The sequence below is a fragment of the Podarcis bocagei genome (genome assembly GCF_964188305.1).
Source record: "Podarcis bocagei genome assembly, chromosome: 8".
Classification (NCBI taxonomy): Eukaryota; Metazoa; Chordata; class Lepidosauria; order Squamata; family Lacertidae; genus Podarcis; species Podarcis bocagei.
In genome coordinates, this window is record NC_138133.1 from 65512174 (window position 1) to 65537274 (window position 25101).

Sequence of the window (25101 nt, forward strand, 5' to 3'; positions counted from 1 at the left end):
CCACACCTCCATCGGGGAGCGAAGAAACGGTTAAGAGGAAGGTGGAAGGTTGGGCGCGCGCGCCAAGTTCAAATGCAGAGGAAGGCGGCGCAGTAAGCAGCCCCGAAAGGGAACCAGGTCCTAAAGCCCGGCGCAAGGAGGCAGGAGGGTCCGGGTCAGCGTCAGAAGAATCCCGGAAGGAGGAGGCCCCGGGGGGTAGAGGGACCCAGAGGAGGACAGTCAGGCGGAAAAGGTGGAGCAAGGCTAGGATATTAAGCTGGTGCTCACGGGGCGGAGACTCAGACGGAGCTTCGCCGATCTAGCTACTAGACGTAGAGTTTGCGCGCAGCAGCGTGAGAATGGAAACTGTAATTCAATAAAGACTTTTACTTAATGATCGCTGGCTAGCGTGATCCTCTGTGAGCTAGGATCTTCAAGCAGCTCTGACAGCAATGAACATTTGTTCTTAAAGGATCCCCAGCCTTATAACTATCTGTAACAGAATGGAAATATTAAAAGGAAAAATATTTAAGTTACTCAGTTCATATTATCAGACCCTCTAGAAATATCCATTTTCTATAAGAAAGCATAAGGAGTCTATGCAAAACTGTGTTCTGGATAACTGACTTTTATGGCTCCCCAGTAGCAGGCTCGAATTAGGCAGACCAAGCCTAAGAGGTAAGCAATAGCCCAAGAAACATAAGTGGCATGAAAGTTTCTGGCAAAATCTTGCGTACCAACCTGTTAAAAATAAAAAGAACACCAATTAATAAGTATCATTTAAATCTTTAAGGTGAAGCATTAACAATTGGTATAAAATTAATACTTAAAGGAAAAAATAACACAACCTTATAGGTTTCTGAAGCAATTGCAATCTGTTCTGAGTTAACTTGTTTGGGACACAGCCTTTTCCTATTAGCACATCAGAAATCTATTGCCATAGAGAGAAGTTATTTTGCATTTCATACTCAGTAAGTTATCAGGAATTTTTTTTAGTTTTTACCCAAAAGAACATGCTGTTTTCCAAAAGACACAGAACACCAATTACATTCTAAACAATGGAAGTACTGTATATGGTATAGGATTAGTCAAACTTACTGAGATGTCCATAATAATTACACCATAAACAATTCTACAAGTTTGCTGGAGGCATACTTGCTATCATATTTAGTGTAACAATAAATGCAACCCTGATCACCACAAATTTTGTATTTTAATTGTGAAATAAAATAATAAATTGGACATTAAAAGTTACCATTTTAAAGCTATATTTTACAACTTACATTTATTGTTTTGGAATATACTTGCTCTTCTTAAAAAGGAAAAACTTTTTGGGGGGTAAGAATCTAATATTCCAGCTCCCTTTTTTGAGGAACTCTGCTATTCCTGCTACAGTTTTTGCCTCAAAGCCTTGCCTTTAACAGAGCTTTGCAATATAGCAATTACCCCCCCCCCCCGCTGCTATCTTCAATGGGTTAAATGCCATTCATAAAATATATAGGTAAAAGGTAAAGGACCCCTGGACTGTTGAGTCCAGTCAAAGGCAACTATGGGATTTGGCGCTCATCTCACTTCAGGCTGAGGGAGCATATTTGCATGCATAGTAGACAATGTGGGGAATCACCTCTTGGGTCAATATATGTTTTCTTATGTAACTTTGTTCATTTGGGAACAGTGCACTATAAAGTTACCATAAAACCTTTCGGGGGACGTTGCCCTTTCACAGTTAGGTCACAGCTTCCCAGGTGTAAAGAAGTACTTCCATGCACATCTGCAGTCCAATCTTGCATATGCTTGTTTTCTAAGTTCAGGCGGACATGCTCCTATGTTAAGTGTGTATAAAACTCCAGCCTACATCAGTGCAGCAAGTTCCTACTACAGTTCCAAGTATCATGGAAGAATTCATGCAACAAGGCACAAATAAGATGAAAATGGACATAACTGTAACTCTATAGCTATTGATCCTTTTCGTGATCAGAATAGAATTTAAGGAAGCCAGGAACCACATTTTTTCTGCATTCAACACACTGGCTGCACTTTCTTTGTTTAGATTGACATCACCAAGGGCATGAGCATCTGTGTGTACAAATCACAGCAGAAGTTATCTAAACCAAAGAAAGGTTATTTTAATCTCCAATGACAACATATGTTGAAAGCTATTCAGTATCTCCCTCCTGGCAACGTGGGCAAGGAAAGGGATACCCATCTGGACAGACTGAGGATAGAGATAGCCCCAAACTACATACAATGGTGATAAAGCCAGGTATTTGAGCATAGATCCACCATCACCACATGTTCCTTGAGCTGTGTGTGGAATGTACAAGACAAAATCCTTGCCCCTGCTATCTTTCCCCCAATTGTGCTTCAATACCCTTCAATACCCTTTGACACTTTAAATCGGGGTGAGTACCTCAATCTGCAGAAATGACACAGAGGGGTAGTGGGCTTTGTTGAGCTGCTCAGCTGACATGCAGTAAAGCTACCCATCCCTGCTTTAAACCACAACACCGGATCCAATTTAAATTTGACTGGGGAATACCACTGGGGAAAAACATGGGTCAGCTGTTGCAGTGTGTAGTTTGGGTCACACTAGGGGCCTTTCCCAATGACACAGAAAAGTTTTCCATTTTTAATCTGAGATTATTTTGCAGCATTATGATGCCATGCATGATAATATGAAATGTAGGAATGAGGCTTATAAAATACATTTTGATACACACTAGCTTATGAATTCCTTTAGGACACACAAGCAAAGAGTCCCAATTTTCTGCACCACTACAACAATACCACTAGCTCTGTTCAACTGCAGGATACCATTACTGATTTAATTTAGATTACTCACAGTTAATCCAACTCCAATGAAGATAAATATCATTCCAATTGTAATATATGCACAACACCGTCTTCGTGGAAGTGCACATCCAACAGAAGAACTGCAAACAAACAGTATGCCGCAGCGAGAATTAAAAAAAACCAAAAACAGTTGACTTTTTATAAAGGATTCATTAAAGGGTATACGTTCTACATCTCCCCTGATGGAAGTTATGAGTTTAAGCTTGTTAGAGTCTAATCTCAATCTGGATTTCAAAGTTACACCACATTCTGGAGCAAGGAAGGCTACAGATGTCCCAATTAAATTCATAGCAGCAGCAACATTGCTTACAAAAAAAAAATCTGTAAGCTGTCATGTGATTGTTCAAATGCTCAAACACTCCACTAAAAGGCCAGAATGGGCTCATATGCCTAGCGTGTGACTTATTATTATTTTTTAATGTTCCTGGAATGCTTTTTAATTGCCTGGTTTATGCAGCTTTACTACAATAAGTAATTTCAAAGTATTCAAACTAAATGATGAAGTCCCCTGGATACTACTTAATGTGGCTTGTACCTTGGTGCCCGGGGCTTTCCATTGGTCCTTATTTAACTAAGATGAATAAAACTACTGTGATTTGAAAACTCTGTAGTTTTATTTAGATGAACTTCATAGGTCACTTTTGTTTTCTGCACACAGCTTATTGTCATGTACAAAACTTTATACATGTCATGTTGTTTGAACTATTTTGCACCTCCAGCGTGGTTAAAATTACGTATCTATACCAAGTACAGAAAGTTCTGCAGCAAGCCCAGTTATCAAGAACTATCTTGAGACTCTTCATTTCCCTCCCTCATTTTTTGTTCCTCCCTCACTTAAATGGCTTCAAAATGTGGAAGGAGGTAGAGCGTTCACCTCGCACAAGATATACCTGAACCAAGGAGTTTCCAAGTCTTTCTGTGCCTTAGTCCTCTTCCCATGTTATCATTTCATGTCACCCTTCAGTCCAAAAACCCCATCAGCTCCCCACCCTCTCCCCTCTCTTACCCTCGTGCGCACACCCACTCGTGCTCAGCCATGTACCCTTTCAACCTGGACTGGGCTCACAGATGCTGTCTGGCCACTACTTCCCTACCCTGTGTTTCACCACTCTTCTGTCAGTATGGCAAGAGGTTTCACACCACCACAAGCCTACCACATCACTAAAGTACCGTAGGAATCTGGGTGCAATTCCTGTTCTGAATTATAGTTAGAAAGTTGTAATATAGCTTCATTTTAAAATGTGCACATGACAATTTAGTCTCTGTAGCATCATGAAAATTAAGCAAAATTTCTTTCAGAGCTTTTCAATTGCAAGAATGATACAGTGCAAACTATTCACTCATTTTAGTAGCAGTATTAGATGTCATTGCTACTGTTCCAGGAAGGCTGTTCTCTTACTGATACTGTTTTGTTTTGTTTTTTGTTCTAAGCCTATTATTCATCGTCAAGAAGTGCTCCAGTAAGAACGTCTATCAGGTTAATCTGTAAGCATTATCAAAATGACCATCACAACAATAATCAAAACAGGTAATAAATTGCTTTTTATTATTGTTTCTGCAGTAAAATTGCTGCACTAAAGAAAGTAGCATGCATATTTTTCATATCAACAAAGAAAAACTTATTTGCTCTTCATATACTTGCTCCAAAACTGTGATTTTAAAAATACCATTTCATGCTAAATAGGAAATTAATATTTCTTTCAGCAACTGTTTCTCTCTGTATCCAAGCATTTCCAATTCAGTAATAATTTTCAATGGTTTTTGACTAAGGAAAATTAAAAATGACAAGAGAAGGGTACATTGACATTCATTATCAGCATTTAAACATGTTTTGTTCAGTGACTGAGGGATTATATTTCAAATACATATATCCCCCAAAATAACAACATTAGTAGAAGCACTTGTTGAAACTTACATTTTTTTGCAATGTGGGCACTTTGCCAAAGTGTTGAATCTCAGTTCCATCCACTGTAATAAATAAGGAAGGAAGTGCTGAAAAAATGCCAGTATGAAAACTGTTTATTTTGCTTCGTGTTAAATGTCACTGGGAATCACAGCACAAGATTTTACTTCTCATGCTTCACTTAGTTTTTATTTCTCATTTCCTTCTGTCACTGGGATGCCCTTTTGCAAGCAGTATCCCCACACTCTGTGGTTTGGGATTTCCTTACAAAACGGTTTCCCATGACTTGCTGCTTACTAGGATGTCTGACGTACTATACGCTCTGTTTATAAATGGCAATAGCACTCTCATGTCACTAATGCAGCTATTACTCTTCCTACGAAACTAGACACATGCACCTCCTAGGATTATATTGTTGGTACTCCTTAGCAGTTCTTCATCCTCCAATTCGTATGTTTATTTAAAAAACCATGTGGCCTCTGTCTAAGATCAGGACCTTTTCACTCAAAACTGCAGTCCCAGTGAAAAAAAAAACCACCTACTGAACCTGCTATTAGCACCAATATAATGATATAAGAACTCTGCTGAATCATACCAAAGGCCCATTTAGTCCAGCATCCTGTTCTCACTGTGGCCAACCAATGGGAAGACCACAAGCTATACCTGAGTGCAACAGCAATATCGCCATCTGATTTCTGGCAACTGGTATACAGAAGCACATTTCCCCAGATCCTGGAGGTAGTATACAACAATAGTCTTTTGCTCCATGAATTTGTCTAATCCCGATTTAAAGCATTTCACATTGTTGGCCATCCTTACTTACACCTTGGTACAGCAAATGCCATAGCTTAACTATGCAGTGTATAAGAAGCACCTCCTTCTGTCTGTCCTGAATCTTCCAACTTTCAGCTTCACAAATCTGGGCTCAGACAACATGGCAGCCAGAGTCTTAACATGTTTTGCCTGTGGTGTGTTAGCAGCTGGAGCAAGAGAGGAGTACCACAGGAACTTTTGAGCCGCATACAGCTTATTCACATTAAACCAGTGATGGGCAACCTTCAGTTCATGGGCCGAATAAGGCGTGCCAGGCTGTTTTGGGCAAACGATGCCCAGCATACCTACACTTAATGTCATATGCAGACAATTAATATAAAACAGTGGTTGGGTAAGGGACAGCGTCATGCAGACTACAGTTCTTGCCCTGCCTCTGCGGCATTTAAGTGCAGGTAATTCCATAATACAAATATCTAAAAAAAATTTGATGGTACATCACACCTAATATTATGTCTTGTGATGCCTAATATTGTGCCATATACATTTATGGTGTTAACTTCCTTTATAGCAACTCTGTTATTTTCATGGTAATGATGGAAATAATTAGTAAGATATCGAAGTGTGAATGCACTAATTCAAACTTGTTAGCAGACAGCTTGTGCAGTTAAAGATGGTTAATGGAAAACAGGCTAAATTTAAATTTGGTCTAATAGAAATCAAAACCATCCCACTTCCTTTTTCCTCCAACTTCAAGCATTGATCAAGATCACCCCCTTTTGTCTGCAATGTTTTCCACAGAGAATGGTCTCAAGAGGAAAGGGCAACTGAAGAAAGTTACCAGAAACGAAACATGGCATGATTAAGGAAATTGTTTAATGTATTAGCATCAGAAGAGATCTTAAACCATGTCAAACTATTTGTCCATCTAATAGCCCATTATAGTCTACACTGACTGCCAGTAGCTTATGGAGAGGACTTTTACATTATCTGCAGCCTAATTATTTTAACTGAACATGCCAATGTTGAACATCTCCATCTAGACAGGAAAAAAAACCATATTCTGAGATGAAAAGCTGACATTTTATTAGGGAACCAACCCTAAGAATAACAGCCAACCCAGACATTGAGACCAGCTCTGGCAACTGGCAGAAGAGAAAACTAAAACATAGGCTGAATATCCTACGGGAGTTACGAAGCCAATGCTTGACAAAAATGAGTTGGTTCTTTGAGGGCAAATAGTGATGCCTCTCGTATAAGGTATTTGGACTCTACTTACCAGGAATGTATTTCCACAGTGCCCACACACCACTCTAGTGCCTTCTGGCTGAACAGGAATTGCAGGCTGTGCTGGCTGCTCCTCTGGAATCAACATGACTGGACCAAGATTAATGATTCGCCTACTGTATGGAGAAAAGTAAACCCATCATGTCATTGTATACAGCACAGAAAAAAGGGTATTCCCTAGCCATATATCTTCAACAATGAAAGCTTGTTCCGATTTGGCCCACCTAAAATGGGCCTGTTCTAGCATCAAACCCCAAGCAACATTTTAAGATGCAAAACAGATAAGGCAAAACTGAAAAGGTTACAATACAAACTTTGCTGTAGAGATGCGCACTTTATGCATTAGTCCTCAAATATATCACCTTGCTCACTAGGCACTGATATCTAAGTTGAATGCATTGCCTTCAAGCCAGTCTTTCTCAAGCAACCCTGCCACTTTGTAACTTGAAATGACCACAAAACTAAAGCAGCAATGTATGCACTGTCTAAGCTCCATACCATTACACAGATAAGCCACCATTCTACTCCTTGGCTGAACCCTTTCTCAAGTGCTTGGATGCATTATTTGTAGAGGCAAATGGGTACTTTGGGGCAGTACAGAGCCCCACTGTTTCCCCAAATGTCATCAGTGTCTCAGCATCAATGACTAGTGCAGTCCTTGGCACAGAAAGAGACAGAGGCTCCTACTGCTGGAAGTAGGGAGTAAGGTGTTACACAGTTCTGAACTGGGGCTCCTAGCATACATCCTACATTCTGCTGCTCCTATACCAACACAATATAGGACTAGGCATTTCATAAAACAGCAGTGTGCACTAATACATTGGCTTACTGTGTTTCTCCTGGATATACTGAACTACCCTCCTCTTTCCTATACTTCTTCGTTTTGATTTACTGCAATACTAAACACTTGGGACCAAAACTCTACTGAATATATTGAAAATTATTTCTGAACATACATTCATAGACTTGCACCATTACTGCCTATTACAAAGAGAGGTCTTATTACTTCTGTGTTATAAAGAATAAAATTAGTATTAAATCAATCTGACTTTAGGAAGTAACGATACTGTAATAGCTGTGTATCTAGCAGTTTCCCACAGAAGTACCTAGCTGGTCTGCAAAAAACACCCCTGCAAACCATCTCAGCAGGTGCAGCAGTCAGGGCCAATCAGCTGATCAGCACTGACAGCCACCTCCAGGGTGGCAGGGACTGGCTACACTGGGGGAAGGGGCTCCTGGCCAGGCACTCTGGAGTGCAGTGAATCCCAGCAGCAGCTGCAGCCAGTGACAATCAGTGCAACTGGTGCCAATTGCAGACCCTAATTTCATAAGTTTCCTCAGTGAGACAATCCCAGCGGGGCATGCAATTGGTACAAAATAAAAAAATGTGCCAAATGCAAGCCCCACCAGCTAAGAAACCATTGGGTGTGCGGTTTAAATGCACCCAATGGTTCCTTTGCAGCCACTTCTTTACTTGTTCCATTCCTAAAATAAAATACGATGTTTTTGCCTTTTATCTTGTGCAAGAGGCATCCATCTTTCTGTCTTTCCCATGATCTCTAGCACAGTAGAAGCAGAAGTTATTTTTCTTCTTCGTCCTTGGTAAAGGTTGATTTAGTTCTGCAGAGGTTAGCAGCCACAAATTTATGTGAAACATTAAACAGAGAAATAGCCAGAGGCAATATTCTTTTTTTATTCTTTATACTATTTATATCACAATAGTCAGACCATTTTGTGTGTGTGAAAAACCAAAGAGAAAAAGCAAATTATAATTTGGTTTGCCCTTACCAGTTGGGTCTTGGACATCCTATCCTCCGTGACGTATCCTTACAGATAAGCAGACAATTACACGGACATCTAACATACTTTTTCCCTGAAGGAGGGTTTTTGATTGGCTACACAAAACAAGAAAAAGCAATTACATATATAATGTACTGACTGTCAAAAGAAAAATATTCTACAGTGATTAAACAGACCAACAGAAAAGTTAAAACTCAAGGTGGAAGACTACATAGATATTCAAGGCACAGCAACTGATTCTAGCATGGTGATATTTCAAATAATTTAAGGCAGGTCTGTGCCAGCACCTATTTGTTAGAGCACTTTTTACATTGCTTTTACTTTCTTTTTGTTCTTCATTCACTCTTTAGTGTTGAGTGCAATCTTGAGACTAAGCAGAAACTAAATGTGCAGAAATGATAGATTTTACAAGGCTGAAATAGAGGGGGCCAAAGGGAGGATTCCACCACTTATTGAGCCTTTTCAGTGTTAGGGAGAGGAAAAAACAGAAATGTGATGAATATTAGTCAAGGTGGAAGAGGGTATGGGATATGAACAATCCAGTTTAAAAAGTCAATAGAAAAACTGCAACAGTGGGAGGGAAGTGTTAGGGCAATAGCTAGCATGCAGGACATTACAGTATTCTGCTAAGAAAAGAAAAACAGACTGCATGAAATTAAAAAAAATGTACTTCTATGTTTAAAAAATAAACCACAGGCAGCATGCCACTGGGGATGGACAGAGCACAGGATGATGTTTGGACTCCACAAGCTGTTTATGGTACTATTAGGTGCAAATCACATGAAAACAGTTGTTACACACGCATATATATCCCTACATACCAATACTACTTTAACTACAGGTTAAAGGAAGTGCTGGACAAAACAAAAGCAATAAAATAACCAATAAAAATCTATAGCAAACTTCAGAAACAGTAATAAAGATTTTTGTTGCACTTCCCAGCCACATGAGCATAAATTACACATAAGCATTATGGATTGCATTCAAAGCTGTGCTAAATATCTCCATTACAGGAAGGATTTATGCTTGTTGAACAGAACTTCCCTGCATACACGCCTCCCACTAAATCTGCTCTGGGGTTTCCCCCAACCCTCTGAAGCAGATTTGGGGAGCCTGTGCACAGGATGAGGGGGAGAGGGAGTTTTGTTGCACAAGTCTAAATCCTTGCCCCAACAGAACAAGTGCATCGAATATTGCTGTGTCAAAGGGCTGGACCAGCATTAGCCAGTTATGTGTTAGTACAGAAAGTTTATGGACTGGGTGCACTTATTTTAATGTTTTTATATTTCCATTATATCCAGGTTTTTTGTTTTTAAAGATAGAAATGTAAGCAAGTTAATTTTAATTCCCACCATCACACACACACAGTAGAAGAGAGGTCCACCATCTATTACCCAGCGGTCCAAAGTTCTCACTTCCCTTTCTGTATCTGAAAGTGCATATTCTACCGTATTTTTCGCCCTATAGGACACACTTTTTCCCCTCCAAAGATGAAGGGGAAATGTGTGTGCGTCCTATGGGGCAGATGCAGGCTTTCGTGAAGCCTGGAGAGCGAGAGGGGTCGGTGCGCACCGACCCCTCTCACTCTCCAGGCTTCAGGAGAGCCCCACCGCCAGCCCCACAAGCTGGTTAGAAGGCTGGCGGGGGGGGGGGGAAAGCCTGCTCCTCCCCATCGCCAGCCCCGCAAACTCGGGGGACAGCGGGAGAGGCGCAGCGCGCAAGCTGCCAGAGCGATGCCGAAGCTGCACGCAGCTTGGGCATCGCTCTGGGTCCCGTTCTGGGGCCTGGGGGAGGGGGAAGCTCGGGCATCCCCCTCCCCCAGCCCCGCAAGCTCCCAGAGCGATGCCAAAGCTGCAGGCAGCTTTGGCATGGCTCTGGGTCCCGTTCTGAGGGCTGGGGTCAGGGGAAGCTCGGCTTCCCCAGCCCTGCGCCTGGGGGGGGGATAAATTTTTTCCCCTTTATTCCCCCCCCCCCCCAAATCTAGGTGCGTCCTATGGGCCGGTGCGTCCTATAGGGTAAAAATACAGCAGTTGTCATTCTTGTTTGGCTATTTATTTGGACATATGGACTGCTTATATTAATGTGCATGTTTAAGCCAGGATTGATGAATTATTTTTTATTGTTAATACGAGCGAGTGGAAGATGCTCTTTTTTCTTTCTCTTACATTTTAGTGATAATAGTAGGCAGTCAGGATTTTACGCTCTCAAAATGGTAGTTTGGCAAACTATATGATCTGCATAAAGCACTGCAGAATACAGAAACTGACCACACCTGGACTGGACTGCAGATAGAGAAGCTACTCATTCAGGACTTAATTATAGGCCATGGGAACTACTATCTCCATAAATGTAGCATCTATGAATTAGACACATCATAATCTGGTTACTGTTTTCTACTCAAAGTGGCTTTCCTTGCATCCAAATGATCCTCATACTGCATGCTAATTCTCAGCTGCTGAGCAGTCATGCCGATGTGAGTCTCTTCTATTGTGAAAGGGCATAATAAAACATGTCACGAGAGCGAGAAGCCCGCAAAGTCATTTACCGTAGCTTCATTGCAATCTGTGCATTTGACAACATGCTGGTGAAGCTTCCCTTCCAAATTGATTAATGACTGGCACACACGGCAATTTATTACAGGAATGCCACTGGCATCTGGGCTGGCAATGGCGGTATACGGTGGCGGGAGTTCTGCTGCAAGGAAAGGATGAAAAGTAAAATGCATCAGAATAAGCAAACACGTGAAAGGGTTGGAGAATAATCCTAGCAATAAAATGAAAGGCAAAGCATCATAAGAATGTAAGAAGAGCTCTGCTGGATCAGACTATAAGCCCAGCAAGTTCAGCATCTTCTTCCTACACTCAATGTCCAGCTAAATGTCTGTGGGAAGTCTGTAAGCAGGATAGGAGTGCAATAACACTTTCACCACTTCTTTACAAGCAAGATACATGCTATCAGCCACTGATAACCTTATTTTCTGCAAATTTGTGTAAACCCCTTTTAAAGGCATTCGTGTTGGTGGCCACGACTACTTATTGTGCTAGTGAGTTCCATAGTTTAACTGTGCTGTGTTAAGTACGTGCTTCCTTTGGTCTGTCCTGTGTGTCCAACATGCAGTTGCACAGGCAACATTAAACTAATAGATAACACCAACCTTGCAGATAACCCACTTGTCCATTATGCCAAACAACACCTTTTAATCAAGGAACAGACAACTGCTGAAATCAAGACATTGTTTCACTTGAGATAAAGTACAACAGGGACTAAAGTAGTCCTCTCAGTTCCCTATCAATCTCGGCAAAAGGAAGTGCAATGCGAAAGCGAGCAGACTAAGCCAAATTACTCTTAAGGCAGAATGAGTAACATCTCACAGATGATTAATTCATCTCCTATTTAAATTTCAACTCTTCCTCCCAGCTCTCAAATTAAATGGCAGTTCGGAAATGCAAACATGTGTTTTTTCTCCTCCTGGCTTGTACCCCAATTGAGAACAAAACAAATATTTTTTTGGTAAAATAAATATGGCTTTTCTTCCACAAAAATAATCACAGGTAACAAAAAAAGCTAGTGTAGGATCTTCCATTCTGAACTCATACTGTCCCAAGAAGAGTGAACTATGTCCTTTTTCTGATCATTTGAATATGCTATCAGGAATAAACTCCTGAGCATTTCTCACTGCATTTCCAACTCCTTGTATCACAAAGGTATATTATTACAGTACCTTAAACCACCCTTTCCCCTCCATTTACTTGAATGGCTGAAGCAGCTTCTTTTTCTCCACCAAGTTGCATACCACATGTGGTTACAAAACTAGGGCATGAGAATACAGGAGCTGCAAGGACATCCCTTCACTAAGCCGGAAAGCAATATGATGTGACAGAACAGCTCCAGTAACACTGCAAGCATTTCTGCAATACTGTAAACAGTTACAAGCAGGGAGGCAGTTGGACTACTGAAGGGCTAGGGTACAGGAGGCAAACATTAATTCCGTTCTTAATATCAAAAATGGTTAATAATAAAAAAAAACCCTGTAATGCAACATAGCATTGTAGACTGATAGGAAATTAGAAAAAGAAGCCTAGATTTTATAATGCTTGCCATCACCACCACCACCCCACCAAATACATAGAACAATACTATGTAAATATTTCACATATGTATCACGATATCAACAAATAAATTTTTAAAAAATAGAAGAACAATGAGTAAAATATAAGTTTACAACTGAGCATGGGGAAAATCAGAGGGCATGCAAGGGTTTCAATACACCAGAGTTTTTCCTTTCTGTAGGGCTACAAGTGAATTGTGTGTTCCTGGAGCTCCAACCTGACCTGCAAAGTCCATCCAGACCCCGCAGATAATCATGGACACAAGAGCAAAGCCTGTTTGGTGAGTCCTCCCAGCGGAGTTTATGTTAAGGTTATGTTTTTATTATGACCTTTTTGTATTGGATCAGATTATTGTAAGGTGTGTGATCTTCGTTGCATATTTTGTCGTTGTAAACCGGCTTGTTAATAGTAATAGAGAAAGGCGGTATACAACTTAAAAGTGAAATGAGATTGGGCGGGGAGTGAACTGCCCACAGTACAAAATGTTCCTGTTAGTAGGCTTTGTGTGCGGTTCTGTCCAAGACCCTTGACGTCTCCTTTCTCCCCCGGGCTCTGCCAACTGTGCCTCTCATTCACTCCAGTGCCTGCTTTCCAGACATATATTTGCTTCTTCTTATACCAAAAATAGTCTTCCAAGCCTTCCTTGCTAACCCTCCTTACAAGCTTCACTGATTCCCAAACAGCCCTTCCTTCTTACTTTACGCAACAGTTTAAAGCCCCTCATCCCTCTGCCCTATGCAATGTTTTCCCCAAACGTAACTGACTTTTCACTTCTCCTACAAAACCTTTGTTCTAACCTCCTTTGCAAAAACAGGTCCTTTACCTTCTGGAGAATTTGCTTGCCAGCTTCAAATGCATTTGTGAAGATTTGTCTACGGTGTAAATCACAAGGAACAGAAAGCGGAGCAATTGATTATAATACAGCACCTTGCTCGGAAAGGTCAGTCATACACCCAGAGCTATGAGACCAACCCTTCAGGAAGATGCACAGGTCAACTATAAGCCCTTTATGTCAATTCAAAGTTCTGTATAGTGTCAGGTACACTGCCAATGCTTAATAATTATACGGACTACATATTTACCACAGATTAAGGTCTAAAATGAGGAACAGCATCAATAAGCACAACACAAGGGCTTTCGGAAAGGAGATGTTCTCACAATGAACAGCTTTGATGAGTCTTTGGCAGCTTCTGCTGAAGGTATCATGGGATGTTATAACTGCTTCTCCAGCAACTGACATGATATCCACATGAATCGAACTATAACTTAACTGGTAGCATCCAACCCCGAGAACAGAAAACTCAAGTTATTTTCATACATCACTTGAAAGATGCACTCTAGTTCTCCCCGTACAGATTGGAGCTAATTGTACCAGCAGATAAAGGTAGGGAAACTTAACCTCTGTGCCCTCCTACCAACGTGTCACAGATAGTCTCAAGCACAACAAAGTTTTGTGGCACCTTAAAAGACTAACATGTTGACATGGCATAAGCTTTTGTGAACTATAGTTTACTTCATCAGGAACATGCACCACAGCTGACTGTATACATTTCTTCATGTTCAAGCTCTGTTCTGGTTTCAGCACTTGAGTCTTTCCTGCATATGGATATTTTTCATAAGGGACAGCGACTATATTAGCAAAGCCATTGGAACAGCAGGCTAAGTATTGTCTCTGCTCTGATTCAAAGCAGCTCTCCAGGGACTTAGGCAGAGATCTTTCCCATCTCTACTAAAATGCTTTTAAAAATGTAACTGGATAGGTCAGAGATTTAATCTGGGACCAAATTCTACCACTAAGCTACAGCCCCTCCTTCATCAAGAGGACACTACATTTCTCAGAAATCTAAATTCTGCATGCACAGAAAAGTGTCTCTTATGTGAGACATCAAAAGTATCCGCCTATACTCAGCGACTGTGTTTACCAACAACTATTTTTGCAAGTCACCAAAATTGGCACAGAGAGACCCAAAGATGTGCCAACTGGAGAAGGCTGAAGAAAGTATTCTTCACCTTGGCTTGGATTCCCAGGTGCCCTTTTCTACAGAATAGGGCCAATAAAAGTTATCAGAAAAGTATGTTGACCTCTGATAGTATTAAAGCCTAAAGAAATCCACCTGAGCAATTTATGGCATATTGCAGATTGTGTAAAATAGGGGGAAGAGCTACATTCGTCAAAATATGTTCAAAACTTCTCCAGCACTTGATGTCTTGAAGAATCCAAATATAGTCCAAAAAGTTTCCGCCAGGCAATTCCTAACTTGAGCCAAGGAGCAACAGTGGCAGCTGTTCTCAAAGACATTTCTGCACAAGTCATGGAATCATGGAGCTGGAAGGGACCCTGTGGATCATCTAGTTCAACCCCCTGCCATGCAGGAATATGCAGCTGCCCCATACAGGGGTTGAACTTCCAACCTTGGCATTATCAGCACCATACTCTAACCAACTGAGCTATCCAGGCTGACAGGGAGGAAGGAGTCTTTTTGCTTCTGGCTCAAGGGGAGAGGCTGTTGCAAGCCCATCAAACTGGGAAACACAGGTGAGTGAAGGCAAACAGACAATGCCTCACCCTCTTTGTCCCGCCATCTTCTCCCACCTGCCTGTGATCATGCTTCAGATCTCTCCTACTTAACCATGACCTACTGTATAACCATAGGACAGACCTTGGCTGCAGATCATGATTAAGAAGAGAGCATCACCATGATCCGCAGTTCGGACAACATGCTAAGCCAGACATGGCATAGCTGCCTCACTGAGCAGAGCTAAAAAGCCCAGAGAGGCCAAAGTAGACAGGTGCAAGTTCCTCTCCAGGAGCCAGTGCATCCATGTGGTCATGGTAAGTATAACATGTGAACCAGGTCTTACATGTTACGATACAAGGAAACCTGGTTTCCTTCAGCAGTAGTGGAGGCAACAGTGGCATTTAGCTTAGTCAAGCAAGGTGCATTGTGAACTGGGCAAAAGGTCAGCACAAGCTTACAAGAACCTTGTAAAACATGCATTTTAGAGGATCTCCAACACCAAGTTAGTAGCACTTCAGGAGTTTATTAGGCCAGACAAGTAAACAGAAGTAGAAGCTAGGTTAGTAAAGGATCCTGCCACTGTTTCAAACACTTCCTGGAACATAAATCAAGATTTGCCAGTAACCTGAGACATAAAGATGGGTCGATGTATTATTCAATAGAGAATATACTGGCAGGGATGAAATGTGCATAAAACTCTTCCTTTTGTTCCCTGTTTTCTGGTTATTTCCAGTAAGTCTTGTTAGTTTTACAAGCTACAAGCCTTTCCAGCGTCCTTGAAGTAATAAAGTTTGATTCATACCATTGGCACTAACATTGAGAGATTTATAGCTGCTTATCGACGTCAATCAGCCACTCTTTTAAAATGGGAGGTAGGAGATAATTAGGTCAAGCAAGAAGTAAAGCCAAAACTCTTCTTCTTTTTATCTTAGATCCAATTAAATAATGGGTGCACATTTTCATTCTTGGTCAAATATGAAGCCAAGGATGGAAGATACAAAACACCTATATTCTTCTTTGATTTATGTTCAGAAAAACCCAGTGTTTTCAAGAATAGTATTCCAAAATTCTACCCAGGCAGGAACCACACCAGAGTGTCAATTTCATCAGCAATAACAAGAGTAAGTGGTCCTTGATTAGGTGGAATCACATGAGTGGGATACTATAGATTCCCATTTTGATTAAAGGGGTAAAATGTGGCAGATGTAAATGCCAACAATTAAAATATTAAATTAGCATAAAACATAGCATGGTCTACCTGTTACTATCTGGTGGCCATAGATATCACTAATTCTCCATTATCGCCACCTATTCTCCACTGACTTATGAAGTACACAGGTATGCTCAGCTGCAGTAAGACACATCACTATCAGCAGGATCTCTGCTGAAAGAAAATGCATGTGGACAATCTCATACTTCTGACAAGGCAGAACTCATTACACTAACAGCGGCATTTTGAAAAGGAGATACCGGAATGAAACAGGTTAGCATCTGTATGCCAGCTCTGACAGGCTTCCATTAAAATAATTAGCAATCTTATTATCAGGACACACAGAGACAAGGCTCCTGCAATCAAGGCCACTAGATGCATTCACTGCTCAGGAGAATTCGAAATGGCTACAGAGAAACCACAGCCTTGACACAAGTGTTGACATCCAGGCGAAGAAAGCATATGCAAGCTTTTCGTTTTTGAAAAATGAGAACACTCCTCAACTGATCCCACAGATTCTGTCTTCAGTATAATTTGTTTTGAAGTGTCTCTTTTGTGTACAGTTAACCATGTGGCACAATTGCTTTGTATTAACTGAGCAAGGCTGCAGAGCCCTATTTAGCAAGAAGTCTTTCAGCTAGTCACTTGGGCTTGCTTTTAAAATTGTACGTAAATCAAGACAAACTTCAGTACCTCGTGCACGAATTACATGAACACCCCTAGAATCCTACACCTAGTCTTCAGCTAGGGAAACCGGAAGCTAGCCCCATTCTATATGATGTTGTAATGGATGGAGCTCTGGGCAGGTAGCGGGGACGGGTTCAAATATGTTGTCAAGTTATAAAGCTCTTTGGACCAGCTACTGACTTGGATCTTAACTTCCCTGAGCAGATTTTCACTCATGCAATGGACACTTCTTACCTCTCCTGTCCCTCTGTGTCCTCCTGTGCACCACAGAAATCCACTCCAGAGGGTTGGGGGACCCTCAGAACAACACAGGACATGGGCAGGGGGCAAGCAGTCCCCCACTTGATTTTAAGTGGCGCCTTTGTATGAGTGCCAAAAGCAGTAAGGCCAGGTGGGATTGCCACTTTTTAGGCCAGTGAAGTGAACACATTTGGAATTTGAGATTGTGCTATGGGCACCACCCTCTCTGGTTGTGTCTTTCCCCCATCTCCTGAATCACACTCCCCTTTCTTGATGGTCAGAAAGCACACACACATGCACACACGCACACTTGTTACTTATCCATGATATCTGGGTAGAAGTCAGGTCCAGTAGTCTTAAAATGGATTTTCTTGAATTGGCATGATTTTACATGGGAAGCCAAAATATGCACCATCAGATAAAGTATTACACTGGTAGGCTGTCCAGTAAAAACCACATAGTTCTTGTCAGCACCACAAATACTTTGATTCAAGGCACAGATCCTTGTGGGTGTCCAACATCTGAGATGTCACACGTTCCTCATCACTTCTCAGATCCAAAGATTTATCGTCTCGTTGCACAGAAGGAACCTCCACACCATGTGCTCAGACTTCCTCACTTTATTATCAATGGCAGCACCACATGTTCATTCATTATCCATGCAAAGCAAAACTCCACCCCTGTCACTGATATTAATGAGGGAGGCTTTTTCCCTGTAACCCACAAATTCACTAGACCAGCATGGCTGTGTATAAGCTTTTACAGACAAGAGAATCCCTGGAGGATGGTCATCACTGTCTCACAATGACTATATCACATTTCACTATTATCTCTGCACCATGGTCCTTGTTTTGTGCATATGCTCTGACCAATTTCATTGTTTATCATTTCTTATCCTTTATTCACACATTTAAGTTCATTAATTTGGGAATCCATTTCTAAAGTTGGCAATAACTTATTATTTAAAATATCTGTTATACTGCTTTGTGTGAAGAAAATCTGAAATAGGTTCACAACATAAAAACGTACATAAAACTCATTCCCTAAAAGGACAACTATTAGAAGATGAAGAGATACAGGACTGTAGAATCTAGTGTTCATGTTCATGCCAAAGTAAAGAGCTGCTTTGTAATTATATGTCAGAAATGTGGAGGTGGAAAAAGATCTCACCCACATGTGAGTAATTAACAAAAGTATCAGCTGGATGCCTAGATTCAACACATGGGACTTTGCACACTCTAAGAGTGTGAGAGATCCCTCAGCAGTGTTAGAAACACTCTCTGAGTTAACCAGCAGCATAGCATGGGATATAGGTTGTTAAACCCTTTCGCATATCCCTTTTAGTCTGCTTACAATTCTTGCCCCCTCTCTTTACCTATCTAGCAATGATCAGAGTGCACACACTGTTGAGTAAGTTAAAAAGCTTTACTTACTAAATCCAAATGTCTGGTTCATGAGTTATTCCATGAAGAAACAAGGAATACAAAATACTGAATATAGTTTCAGACATTTGGTCTGAAATCTGGAGCTGGTTCAGACACCTCCGTCCTGAGGTGGCTGGAAGAGAGTGACAGAAAGGAAGAGAAGCAGCTTCACTTCCTCCCTCACAGAGGTAAGGGGATGTGACCTAGCTGAGTCTAGGAACAGACCTCTCTGGTCTTAACCCCTTCATGTACTAACTAGCACTCATGCATAGTTATGTTTGACAGCAATTTCCCACAAGAAATATGTTAGTGTCCAGTGTTTACCAAGACACACTTCTTTGCTCAGGAATGTTCTGTTAACACTGAATGCTACTGTCCTATTTTTATTTAAATGCTAAGTATTAAAAATGTATTCATGTGCTTTCTAGTAAGAAGGAAGCTTATGTGGTTTTTTTTCTTGTCTTGTTGTCTGAAATCACTAAGGGCATTATCCAGCTAACATTTAGCACTTTTCAAGCTGCCCAGATTTCAGCACATGTAGTTTTTCAAGTACTTCACTTTGGCTTGATCACACCACAAGTACTTGCTTGCCAAATATGCAGCCAAATAATGAACTAAGTGTGGCTTTCATCTTTCCTATCTGTTGAAGATTGTGAGGGTTATTTCCTTAGATAGGTTTTTATATATAGACAGCTTGCCATTACAATTAAATCTCAAAGCAGTTTACAGAGTTAGAAACAAAACTGCATTAAAACCATCTCACTTTTTTTAAAAAAACAACAGTGTTATGTGTATCATTAATGGTAAAGTGTAGCAGAATCAATGTACTAGTCAGAGAATGCCTGAACAAACAAATGAGTTTTTAATGAAATTTAGGTGCACTCCCAAATCACAGAAAGGAGAGCATTCCAGAAGTTGGCACCGCTATAGGGAGGGTTCACTTTTGTGTTGCTGCCAGATCACATTCTGCAGGTTTACACCCTCATTTAGTTGGTGTGCTATTATGTTCCACAGGATTTTCTTTGTACTTGACACCGGGGTTCCTAAAAATATTTTGAAGGTCATCATTTTAAATGCATGTTTTAGGTGACTTAAACCTTATTTATTTTAAAAAACTATATATTCTACATCTCTCATTAGGGGAAAAATGCAGTTCTAACCACGTCTACTCAGAAGTAGGTTTACTTCATTGGGGCTTATTCCTAGGTAAATGGTGTTAGGACTGCAGCCTAAATTACATGAAATCTGAATACTGTTTTCTCTTATCAGTACTGCTGGTGAATACTGTATACACCACATTATGTTGCCAAGCCTGAGCAAAGCATCGAGCTTGTATGCTCCCTCCTTCCATGCAGACACAAGGTGGATTTCAGCAGAGTTACTTTCACTTTTGCTAAAATCCCAGTTTAGGGTTATGCTTGAACCAGGGATACTGGTTTAAAACAAACTCTGCCATGTTTCATAACAAGCCAACATCAAACTACGGCTTGTGATGCTGCCTTATTAAACTAGCCAGTTTGTTTCAAACCAGGTTTGTGACTACCATGCAACGCTAAGGTGGGATTCATTAAAAGGGAAACCAGACTTGGCTGAAGCCCACTTCCCAGCCACAAGGGCAGAGGAGAGGGAATTGGGTGAGCCCAGGCTCATGCAGGCTTGCTCTTGTGGCGCTAATACATGGTTCAGCAGTCATCATCTCTTAACTGAATCTCAGCCCTTCAATCAAACACAAAGGCGCTTTCCTGTGAAAATAAATATTCATGGAAAAATATATATTTGAGGTCAAGCATTTTAAACGAGGCACTAGGAGGTCATATGCTATATCAAGAGGCCATGTCCTATTTTCCTTATCATGGGCTTGATTAAAAAAAGGCCAAGCAAAATGATCAGGGGTCTGAATAATCTCTCCTATGAGGGAATATTATAGAAACATTTAAAAATTATGCCTGACTTCCCTCTCCTCTGCCCTTGTGGCTGGGAAGTGGGCTTCAGCCAAGTCTGGTTTCCCTTTTAATGAATCCCACCTTAGTGTTGCATGGTTATCACAAACCTGGTTTGAAACAAACTGGCTAGTTTAATAAGGCAGCATAATAGATAGATGTTTTCTTCTCTCCCCCTTTCATATTATTAGAACCCGAGGTCATCCAATGAAGTGGAGGAACTGCATTTTCACATAGCTCATGGTGAAAAATATGGAATTTTGCTATCACAAGCTGTGGTGATGGCTGCCAACGTAGACTGCAATCCTAACTCCACTTACCCAGGAGTTAGCCCCACTGAATTCAGTAAATCTGGGTAACAACGAGAGCTCCCGCATGTAATTTTGGAGTCCATGGGAGTCTTCTTTTCTGGACTTTTGATTCACTGGCATCCTCTTTGGGCTTTGGAGAGGATCTCCTTTTGAGCCTTGAGGACTTTCCAGCTCTCTCCCGCCATTTCAGGTTATAGTTTATTCGTGTGTTTCCCGGCACCTGCACTTAGATAACTGGAAACTACTGGTCCACACTGATTGGCAGTGGCTCTCAAGGGGTTCACTTCTCCAGGCCCTAACTGGAAATGTCAGGGGTTGAAACAGAGACCTTCAATATGCACATTAGATGCTCTACCACTGAGCTATGTCCCTTTCCAATGTATCACTAGAAAGAACATCCACAGTGCTCACCTACATAATCTGCCTTATGTCCATGTTCTTTACCTACACAAACTCTTCTGTGTGCTCCATTTTCAAATGATATAAATATATTCTCTATATCCATACAACAAAGGATGTTCCCATTTTATCTCCTGACAATAAAATGCTCTGACCAGTCCTTGCTTCTGTTAGAAATGTGGGGCTTCGTCTGCCTCTAAGTAGATAGGAACACATGAGCAAAACCACATGAGCTGCAATGAGCAAAAGGTTTGGATTGTTGGTTGCTTTGTGTTGATGTGATGTGAATGAGATCAGGGAGGCAGAGTGGAAATTAAATAAGAAAAGGAAGGAGCAATACAAAAAAGAAGTACATTCTCTTATATCTGTATTTTGCACCCAGGGTTCTACAACCTTCTTCTAGGGATTCTGAGAAGTTTTGCAAGCTTCTGATTAAGGGCCTTCCCTTTCCTCACTTGCCCTCACCTCCCTGCCTCTAGGAGCCGAATTATCCATGAGTAACATGTGTCCTGGTCAAGTCTCAACTAGTTTGCAGTTTTTTCTTTTTTTTTTACTGAGGGAGCAGAGAAAGGGATTTGGGATTCTGATGGGTATCACAACATGTTACAGCTGTTTCTCCACCAAGATAGGAAAACCATAATCCTAGATGGGGTAATACAGCACAAACCTATGTGCACTTCCTCAGAGACAAGCCCCACTGTGTTCAATAGGGTTACTCGCTAGTTACTAGAGTGTTTTGAGGCCTAAGAAGCAGGTTTTGGATACAGTCTCTGTAGTAAATTAAAATGTTGCAATTGGTTCGATTAGCCCATTCAGGGCAGATCCACACATAATCAAAACATATCCAATGCCCATTTAAAGCACATGACTTCCATTCTAAAATCCTGGGAACTGTAGTTTGTTAAGGGTGCTGAAAATTGCTAGGAGACCCCTGTTCCCTTAACAGAGCTACAATGGCCAGAGTGGGCTAACAATCCCCCTTCCCAGGGAACTCTGGAAAATGAGAGAAGAATAAGGATCTCCAAAAAAACTTCCAGCACCCTTAACAGTTCCCAGGATTCTTTGGGGAAAGCCAAATGATTTAAATGCATAGTGCAGATGGGAGCCTTAATTTAAAATCAACAACTTAAAGGTGGCAGTTTTTCTTGATGATTTATGACTGAAGTTTGATTGCAAATCAATCCACTCTGCTGGCTACAGTACCTGAATTTAACTGTATTTTGGTTTAACCCCTTAATCTCATTAAGCAGTCGCATGTATTTTCAAACATTATACTCATTCTGCTCCAAGTCTGCCTTACAACTAAATAATAATAATCACAAAGCACCATTCAAACAAGAGCCTACCAAACAACCGAACTTTAGCTGTTGTTACAGAGCTTGAGAGACACTTATTAGGGCTGAGGACCCTTTGGCCACCCAGTTGCCATCTGCCCTGGTCAGCCTGGAGAGTGGTCAGGGATGATGGGAGCTATGATCTGGAGCTATGTCTGGAGGGCCTTAGATTCCCCATCCCTGACATGGCAGTAAATAACAGGCAGAACCAGAGGCCTGGATCTACTAGGTCCTTAACCCTTCCTGTTGACATATCATCTGGTGAGGCCTAAACGAATCCTACTCCCTGTTCACCATTCTTAAGGATACAGCTAGCCATCAAGTTATGCAAATAAATGTCAGCTGTGATTTAAACCATCTATTCGACCGCATCGCAATCACCAACACACACCATCATAAAAAGTGGAAGGGCAAGGGTGAGATAAAGAGAGAAGGAAGGGGAAATCCTTGCACATCAGAACCTATTTTCAACAGCTGATCTCCACACTGAAACATGCAGAGTGGTGATCAAAATGAGTTTCGTGGGCATATGAAGATTGCAAATGAGAATCAGGCAAGCCCCGTGTACCTAAAGAAGGGAAGCAAGCACTTCCAGGTCAAAGGGCACAGGTGTCAGATTCAGCTTGCTAAATCTCTATCAGAAACCACACACAGCCCACATCCCAGCTTTGTGGAGCCTTTTTGATACTTGCATAATCTTTAATAAAATGTATTGAGATGCATTATCACGTCTCACATTGTAAGCCAGCCCTCTCCCTACTAACTCCGAGATGGGCGTGTGTTTTTATTTAATCAAGAAAGGCGGAGGGTGGGGAACAGGCTGGAGAGAGAATATTTACATGTTATATCAAAGATTGAGCCCCCCCAAGCTTCAAAAGTCGTTTCTGGTGTGCCTGACCTTGTCCTTTAGGGAAGAGCCCCCTGAATCAGCAGAACTGGAGAGGCGAGGAGCAATACGGGCTGACTGAATGAAAGGCTCTTGGAAAACCTTCACTCAAGGACGCAAGAGCCATGTGGGCCGCCGATGCCTGCCCTGCCCCCCGCTCCTACCCCCGCACACCTTAAAAGCAAAAGAGAGGGGGGGAAGCCCCCCACTCAACTCGCGAAGAGTGCGGAAGCCTGCGTGATCGATTCTTTCCTTGCCATTAACCATGTATCCTCATGGCTGATGGAGGGGAGGGACACACAGAGAAAAGACACGCAGACACACATTGCAAACTCATTCCTCCACTACCCCAAGAAAATCCCCCTCTTTCCTTGAATATGCAGGGAAAGAAACGGGGGGAAACCCCTTCAATGGTACGAAACCCCAGAGGCGGGTCCCGAAACCCCCCCCCCCCAGAAGCGAACCAGATCTGCACCCGCACAAGCCCATCTCTTCCTCTCCCCCCCCCGCCCCGGTAACCCAAGTTGGCACCGAGGCGAGAGGGAGTTTGGGGGGGCAAACGTGCATGCAAATAATGATACGTATTAATAAATAATAATAAAAAACTCCCTCTCGAGGGTAGAAAAGGGAAGCTGGAGATTGGGGTGCGGGCAGCAAGGTGGGGCGACGCTGCCCCCCCCCTCGCCGTTTTTTACCTCTTGGGCTGCTGTCCGGGAAATACGGCGGGGCCGTCGGTGTCACGTTGCCCGAGCTGGGGGCTGACAGCAGCGGCGATCGCTCGTCCACCCCGTCCGCAGCCATGACTACTGCAGCAGCAACAGCAGCAGAGAGAGAGAGGCTGGCGAGGGAAGAGCCCTCTCCACACACTCGCACAATGTGCGTGTCACAAGGCGGGGGAGGGGAGAGGCAGAGCGGGGGGGGGGGGACACACACAGAGAGAGACACACAAGCCCGGCTTCTCGGGGGCGGGAGAAAGCTTAGCCCCGGCTCCTTCCGAGGTGCAAGTTAATCGATGGGTCGCTTGGAGGAGGGGCTCCGAGGATTTGCTCGCTGCGGCCAAATCCCAGGAAAAGTTGCTGCGGGTGGAGGAGAGAGAGACTTGCATTGATACGTGTAGGAGTGCATACGGCGCCTTTGGGGGAATGCAGCGTTTCAGATTCCTCGATTTTGAAACTTTGCATTGAAAGGGTGCCCCTGATCATCAGCCGGGCAGCCAACAGATTAATTTAAAGCATATGCAGCATATTATAAATTTTAAAAAACCCTGCAGTGAGCAAGCACCATCTTAAATGAGACATTCTTCCCTTTCCATAATGTATACGGTATATGTAATTTAAAACAGGCATGGCCAAGGTGGTGCCCACCAGATGTTTCGGATTCCCCGTGTCTATGAGTCCCAGCTGCCTGTGGTCCGAGGGGTGATGGGAGTCCGCAGTATCTGAGGGGCAC

The 25101-nt window shown here is 42.1% G+C and overlaps 1 protein-coding gene and 1 long non-coding RNA gene across 6 annotated transcripts in view; one reads left to right on the plus strand and one right to left on the minus strand.

The window, feature by feature from the left end:
* The window catches only part of LOC308593107, a 34865-nt gene extending 13276 nt beyond the window's left edge, over positions 1-21589 (plus strand). The window contains exons 2-6 of one of the 3 annotated variants that reach the window (XR_014010721.1): positions 4264-4360; positions 6308-6963; positions 12884-12982; positions 13517-15238; positions 20914-21589. This is a non-coding gene — a long non-coding RNA (uncharacterized lncRNA). Of the gene's footprint in view, positions 1-4263; positions 4361-6307; positions 6964-12883; positions 12983-13516; positions 16546-20913 lie in introns of those variants that run through there. The other 2 variants (XR_014010722.1, XR_014010723.1) reach the window with 2 other exon arrangements.
* PIP4P2 (phosphatidylinositol-4,5-bisphosphate 4-phosphatase 2) lies at positions 435-24695 on the minus strand. Of its 3 annotated transcripts, none has more exons than XM_081205166.1 (8): positions 24348-24695; positions 11139-11284; positions 8582-8688; positions 6786-6909; positions 4748-4800; positions 2822-2912; positions 828-910; positions 435-720 (listed from the first exon to the last, which is right to left on the minus strand). In XM_081205166.1, the coding sequence occupies exons 1-8, from the start codon at positions 24451-24453 to the stop codon at positions 651-653; spliced, it is 780 nt and encodes a 259-aa protein (XP_081061292.1). In that variant the 5' UTR covers positions 24454-24695; the 3' UTR covers positions 435-650. The 3 variants fall into 3 exon arrangements, with proteins under 3 accessions (XP_081061292.1, XP_081061291.1, XP_081061293.1); XM_081205165.1 differs by having other exon boundaries at positions 11139-11287; positions 24348-24693; XM_081205167.1 differs by lacking the exon at positions 828-910 and having other exon boundaries at positions 11139-11287; positions 24348-24673.
* Between the last annotated feature and the right edge of the window lie 406 nt (positions 24696-25101).